The sequence below is a fragment of the Coregonus lavaretus genome (genome assembly GCF_964263955.1).
Source record: "Coregonus lavaretus genome assembly, chromosome: 40".
Taxonomy (NCBI): Eukaryota; Metazoa; Chordata; class Actinopteri; order Salmoniformes; family Salmonidae; genus Coregonus; species Coregonus lavaretus.
Genome location: NC_140027.1, coordinates 7,750,220 through 7,757,725, shown reverse-complemented (window position 1 = coordinate 7,757,725; position 7,506 = coordinate 7,750,220). Strand labels below are relative to the sequence as shown.

The following is a 7,506-nucleotide window of genomic DNA, read 5'->3' as shown; positions in this document are numbered from 1 at the left end:
TTTTAACAGTAGGCCTATGGTCCTAGTACCCCTGGTTGGGAACCACTATACTAGAGGGAGACGATGTGTAGCACATCACACAAAATCAACAGATAATCGTTACACATATCGTTACTCTTTGTGTATTTATTCCTCTATTATTTCTATTTGTTTCTCTCTGCATTGTTGGGAAGGACCCATAAGTAAGCATTTCACTGTTAGTCTACAGCTGTTGTTTACCAAGCATGTGACAAATACAATTTGATTTGAGATAATCTGTCTCTTGTAGTGCAGTGTAGTATGAAGTGGATACATTCATATATTTTAAGAGACAAGAAGTTCAGCCTTGAGGTACTTCATCAAATACAGCAGTTTTTATTTATTTTCAACAGAGATATAATACAGTAGATTGCACATCGAACATCATGAAAATTACTCTTTGTAAAAAAAATATTTCGACATCGCCATTGACTTCTCTGACTTGAATCTTTTCTAAAACATTGTGTATTACAACAAATTAAAAAGCTCACATTCTCAATATGCGATGCACGAGGCAAAGCAGCTATAATCACAGGCATAATAGATATACTGTGTAGCTGAATGGTTCTATGGCTTACATTTACATTTTACATTTACATCACTTAGCAGACGCCCTTATCCAGAGCGACTTACATACTTTTTTCATACTAGTCCCCCATGGGAATCGAACCCACAACCCTGGCGTTGCAAGCGCCATGCTCTACCAACTGAGCTACACGGGACTAGCATGGCTACTAATGAGTAGAACATCCAGATGGTTATAACTTACACATGTAGTAGTCTATATAAAAGTTATTTCAGTCTATGTAGATGTTTATGATTAAATACAGTGTTAACACAAATAGAATGTACAAAATATTTCATATTTGTTTGGCAGTTTTAACGTTTAGATTTTTTCTCAAAATATATAACTTATCCTTCAAACTGAACAAAGCAATCAAGTGGAAACATGTATTTCATGGAGATCCAATGTAGAAATGTTGCCTATTGAACAACCATAACACTATCGGATGTTTTTAGATTTAGCCACACTCTTCTCCACTTGCAATCTTAGCTATAGCTAATCTTATATTTATCATGTTGCGCACTGTGGATAGAAACTTCTAGGCTGTCAATGAGACTACCGAACAAGAAAAAATGTAATATTGTTCATAAATAACAATTACTAACATCAGTCGCAACATTGAACATCGACAATAATTGTGTTCTATACATTTATAATTGACTTTAAAAATGTACAGAGATGGAACTATTAATGAGGTGTAACTATGGCATAAATGCTGTAGCTTAAATATATAATGTATATGATACAAGATGTATTTTCAAGTTACTACATTTTACAGCGTAAGATTTTTTTATATTCCTCCATACAGGGTATTTCCTTTATCAATGTCAAATTCCCAATGGCAGCCCTGGCCAAAAGTAGTTTGCTACATAGGGAATAGGGTACCATTTGGGATACACACTAGACACCAAGGCCAAACAGCTTGCATCTGACTATGTCACTGTATACTTTGTATGAATATGCAATCTGATAGAAAACTTGTTTTACATATACATTTTACGTTTCCAGTGATTTACTCCATTGCCAAAGAGCAGTATTCTTGTACAGATATATGTTCCTGGTGCACTATTAACAGCAAAATCATGATTCGCTTATATCGACTTTGCATTCTTCATCAGCAACATTACATTCAAACTGGCTCTCCATATCTGATGGTCTCAATGACTATCAAACCATGTTTTGAGGCTACACACTATCCGTTCTTTTCTTTCTCCTTTAGCTTCATCATCCCTTTATTCCCTCCTTTTCACTGCATTATGTACATACTGTTATTCTGCAGGGACTCAATTTGGACTCCATGGGCGTAGTAGTAGCTTCCTGGTTTCTTTCCATTCAAATATATACCAACTTTATCTCTGTGTCTTCATTAACAGTACAACAGTGCTGAGCGTGAGATGGACGATGAAAAAATAATCTAATTGATCAAATACTTGTAATAAACATTCTGCTCTCTGGCAGTATGATTTAACCACATAGTCATAATAAATAGAATCAAGATAAAATAATAAAGAGAGAACGTTTCACTTTCAATCTCCCCACTTATGTTATCATATTATCTTACAAGTTATACAGTTGACAGAAGTCCTATGAGGGTTACCTGGGAGATATCGGTTTCTCTATTGACCAAGATTGAGAAAGTACTGTATGGCGAAGGTGAACTAGGTCTGATAGAGAATCACTACTTCTAATGTACATTGAGTAAAACCAGAGAGGGAAGGTCGGTTTATGGGGGTCGCCATCTCCCAAATGTGTCAAAACTGCACTACAAGAGGACTTCAAAAGAGGCCGTCACACACGTGGAAAAAGATACGCCACCCCTCTCTCACAAAACGCAACCTAGGCGCCTCCCCATCAGCCCCCAAATCGCCTTCTTCCAGACCGACCAACCTAGTCTACCAACTCACCAACCCAGCCAGACTCTCCCTTCCTGGGAATGTGTGTGCAACCCGCTGCCCAGGCTCCAGGGCTTCACATTGGCCTCAGCATGGGGAGGAGGACATGTGGTTGTACTCGGGACACTTGAGGAGCGCTGGGTAGTTGGAATGGAGGGAGTGGTTCATCTGGAGCGAGGCGTCGCTGGAGATGCTGGAGGGGCTGCGACCGCGCTGGGCCCAGGTGTCCGGGTGCAGGAACTGACCAGAGTAGTCGGAGCAGTTGCTGTGGCGCGGCTCGTATAAGCCCGGGTGGGGTCTGTACATCTCCTCGGCCGTGTAGCGCTTCATGAACAGGTAGACGGACATGACACCGGCTGTCTGGAGATAGATGACAGTAAGAGAGCAGGATAACATACAGTATCCTCTTCAACAAATTATATCACAACTGCAAGGTTGTGCCTTGTGCCTTTCTATGAATGCCTAATGAGGAGCAGTTAATTCCCCAATCAACCTAGATTTCCGCTGATCTGTATCAACAGACTTAAGAATGTGGGTATCATTGCGTAAAAGATTTGATCTACATCAACCCCTAGACCCCATTCCCTAAGTCAGAGTTTCCCAAACTCTGTCCTCGGGACCCCACGTTTTGGTTTATACAGGTGTTTGAAATAATCAACTAATCATCAAGCTTTGATGATTTGAATCAGCTGTGTAGTGCTAGGGCAAAAACCAAAACGTGCACCCCTTGGGGTCCCCAGGAGCGAGTTTGGGAAACGCTGCCCTATGTACTCTACATTGACAGGTGTAAGCAAAATGCATAGGCTCTAGGGGTAGGTCAGGCTATGCAGGTGGATTTGGGATTGGGCCTACAATGTAATGAAGAAGCAAGGAGGAAGTTACCTCAGTGAGCAGGAAGGAGATGGCAGCGAAGGCGAAGGACCAGCCGTACTGGTAGATGAAGTAGGCCTCATTGGTCTTTGTCCTGTTCAACATCTCATCATTAATACTGGAGATGTACAACACCAGGCCCACCACCAGAGACAGACCTAGCAGAGAGAGAGGAGGGATGGAGAGAGAGAGATGGGGGGGAACAGAGAGAGAGAGAGAGAGTGTGTTTAAGAGAAAGAGAGACAGACTGATAGGAAGAATACAGAATATTCTGTATTTCTGATGGATAAGCAGGATGTTCTAATTCTATGGTGATAAATGTGCGTACTTGTCCAGTATGTTTATGATATGCAACATTACATTCGAAATATAAATAAATAGTATAGCTGTCATGGTGTGCCAGCAGTCATGATCACTGATACAGGACCCCAATTTCCTGTTGCTATGCAACAAGAGCTGCATTCTATGGTATTGCCAATAATAATTGTGCATGCGATTCCTTACTAGATGATACAACAAAGAATGTGTCCTGGGGATTTAAAATTAAACCATATTGAGCCAGTTTCCTGGACACAGATTAAACCTAGTCCAGGACTAACACACATGGAGATTCTCCATTGAAATCGTTTATTAGTCCAGGACTAGGTTTAATCTGTGTCCAGGAAACTGGCCCTTACACTCAGTAAATAATGTGAAGGATTTCTTGTTTCAACTAAATGCATTCACAGAAGTGATATGAGGTCATTTACCTGAGAGGATGAAGAAGATTCCGGAGATGAAGGCCAGGATGGTGTGATGGGGCCGGATGTGTCCGATGTTACTCAGGACAAAACCGATGAACAAGAAGAAGAGACTAACCAGGGGGAAGGGAGTGGCTGAACGGATCATCTCTGGAACAGGGAAAGGAGATACAGAAAGGATGATACACTTAGTACGTTTATTCGTTTGTTCGTTAGTTCGTTCATTCATTTATTCAGTCATTCGTGTCAATTCATCTATTGTGATGAGTCTTGGTGTTCTATGAAGAGTTTGAATATACGTGTAAATTCAATGTGTCTTCTAACCACTAAGATAAAGCACAACATGATTTGATTGACTCAGTAAAATAACCATAAAGCAGTGAGGGGCATACAGCAAACACTAGATTAGTTTCCTGGTTAAATTGGTTTTGTAAATTTTTCCAACTTCCCACAGTTGATTATTTTTCTCTCTTGAGGTCTCTGAAAAACAAGGAGCAATATGGCTACCCCAGTGCCTGGTCTCATTCCATTTGCACACACCAGGGGGTGGTTCCACTGCCTGGGATGTCTCCACAGGCATCTATACTTAAGGAGCTGGAGCTGGGACCCCTACTGTGAGAATGGTTTCTCCCTGGATTCTCCATTAACCATAGCAACATAACTATGCTATGAAGCAGGAGCAGACCATAGGTCAAATTGCATTGTCTGGGTAAAGAGGTAGGTCTATGCTACAGCCTGAGTGTCCTATATGCTTTCCAGCGATAAATTACTGGATAGTGCAGGAGCTCCCATTGGATCAATCAAATCTTTAAATATGGGGAAACGTGATCGTCTAACGTGGGACATTACATCTACAATTGAATGAGAATAGGGCCAATCAGCAAAATATTTCTGAAGTATGTGTCTAATAACATTGAGTCTGGTAGTATATATTGGTCTGCTCTATGGGCTTTGCAAATAATTGAAATTGTGAGAGAGACAGACTCCTCCACAGGTCTTGTTACTGCTTTCAGAGTTTTGTAAATCTTCACTCTCCCTTCTTCACTTTAGGCCTTATAGGAATCGCTCTCTCTCTCTCGCTGCATTTTAGATAGCTGGCCCACAGTGTGTATCCATCTGCATTTGGCCTGAGGGGCATCTCTCGCAAAATAAATTGCGCCCTTGCATTTTATATATCTCCCCCCATATCCCTTGTTAGAGTGGAATGAGCCATGCCTCAGGGGCAAGTCAGGAATAGCACAAACATACATCTATATGGGGGGAGATGTGTGGATTCTGTGGATGTGTGTCAGTTGGGACCACTGTAACACTACTCCATTCAGTCCATCCCAAGCCTGTGCCGTATGGATTTAAAGGATATTTTCTCTTACACATTGATAATACGGCAGGGGTTGGCAACAGGCGGCCCACGGGCCAAAATCAGCCCTCGTTTAATTTAATTTGCCCCCCCAAAGTTTTCAGTAACAGAAACGTTTTGGTTTTTGGTCAAAAGAGACTAGAAATCATCAGGAATTCAGCTAAAATGAGTTTAATTTACTAAATCTGTTCCCAAATATTCCCACAAAAAAAGAAGACAAATATGTGATCGTGTCTCAATGTAATGAAGGTATGACATTGTTATTTTCAAATACAATCTCTTTTTGGGCTTAGTTGTGGTCAATTTGCACTTTACAAATTATTATAATTAACCATCCGCTCCGACAGAAATCGTCCCGTGGCTGAATCTAGTTGCCTAGCTACCCCTGGCATATGCCATGCTTCAAAGCATACATCATGCATTACATGAGTACCTTCGGTCTCTCTGGGGGAATGACATATGTGTCTGACATACGTATATGTATCGCATCATTGTCCATATAATTCACTATTACTCATTATGATGATTGTGAGTAATATAGTCAAAGGAAGGACATACAATTGACGTTGAGGCATGTTCTTCCTCTCCTTAGGCATACCCCTCATCGATCACTCAATTCATGTCAAAGTTATTTTTTAGATTTTAAGAACAGAAATATCTTGAGGCCTTAAGAGACAGCAGTCTGTCTGGCAGCCTACGAGTTAGGCCAGGAGTTTTTCCAGACCATGTGATCTGATCAGGAAAAACTCTGGGCTCTGGTTATGGGATAGTTAATGACTTGCCAGGTCATACAGTCTGGAAAAACTCTTGGCCCTACCTATGTGCCCTACCACAACAGAACGGGTGTGTTTGTGCTAGGGACCAGAGCCCGTATTCATAAAGCATCTCAGCTTGGAATGCTGATCTAAGATCAGATCCGCCTGTCCATGTTATCTTATACATTGTAATCTAAAAAGGTCAAACTGATCCTAAACCACCACTCCTACTCTGAAACACTTGATGCATGTCCCCAGAACAGAGGAAAATGAGACTGAGATGAGCGTATGACAAGTCTTCTTCACTTACTCAGCACACTCACTGTAGACTCAGACGTCAGCTGCACGTTGGTGGGCATCACATACTCAATGGTGAAACAGCGGCCCTTCTCATCTCCTACAACAAAAGATGGCATATATTAACCATTTGTTAACCATTTATTAACCCTTTATTACACCTTTAACATGTGAATACAAAGCCCACACACTAAGGGGGCTCATCGCTAGAAAAAGGGGTAAGTAGAGTTAATCAATGGAATTGTGCAGGAATGAAATGGCATGAACATGGATGAATAGGGAATAGACATAGTAGAGAACTGTTGCATAGAGCTGTGTTGTTTTAAAGGGTTTAAACAGATTTAACCAGGGTTGTTAGATAAGGAAAGAGGAAGATGCAAGCGACCAAAGAAAGGCTGTTACTTTTACTTTGTAAGACACTAAATTGTACAAACATACACCAAGTTCTTCAATGTTTGTTTGTTCCAACATAAAAAGAACCCAGCCATGACATTTTATCACCCTGTCCTGTGGCAAAAGGGTGTGTTTATTTCAATTTCACCCTACCCACAGGTGATTGTGTGTGTGTGTGCTTGTATTCGTGCGGTTGAATCTCTCTCTCTCTCTCCTCTCCTCCCCACCCGTTTTAGCAGTAATTAACCCTCTTTTGGGGGACGTTTTGGGCTCTAAAATTAGTTTATTATGATCAAGTTCAATCCCCACAGTGAATTATTTTAAAGTTTGTTACAAATCGAGATATTTAATTAAATAGTGATCCATTCTGACTACTACATTTGTCGTCACACAGGACCATGTAGTGACACAGACTAATCACGGGCAGGCTACGAGCAGGCTTGCAATTTTTTTGGGTGCCATCCAGCCACATTCAGCAATATGGCGCGTTTCAAATTCAAATGCTTCCAGCTTCATGCGCCATCTGGAGTTTTCCAAAGGAATACGTGGATGATGTCAGCGCTAGCACTAGCTACTGGTTTTAATGTCTATGGTCCAAAGTCGATAGGTGGCTTATTTC

General features: G+C 41.1%; 1 protein-coding gene across 2 annotated transcripts in view; it reads right to left on the bottom strand.

Annotated features, from left to right (window-relative positions):
• Nucleotides 1-332: 332 nt before the first annotated feature.
• Nucleotides 333-7,506, bottom strand: part of LOC311113465 (voltage-dependent calcium channel gamma-5 subunit-like) — a gene marked incomplete at its 5' end in the record, with an annotated part of 10,632 nt that continues 3,458 nt past the window's right edge. For both annotated transcript variants that reach the window (XM_084156686.1, XM_084156687.1), the window contains 4 exons: nt 333-2,835; nt 3,358-3,503; nt 4,095-4,235; nt 6,508-6,594. In XM_084156686.1, the coding sequence (XP_084012812.1) occupies nt 2,563-2,835; nt 3,358-3,503; nt 4,095-4,235; nt 6,508-6,594 (647 nt within the window). In that variant the 3' untranslated portion in view covers nt 333-2,562. The remainder of the gene's footprint in view (nt 2,836-3,357; nt 3,504-4,094; nt 4,236-6,507; nt 6,595-7,506) is intronic.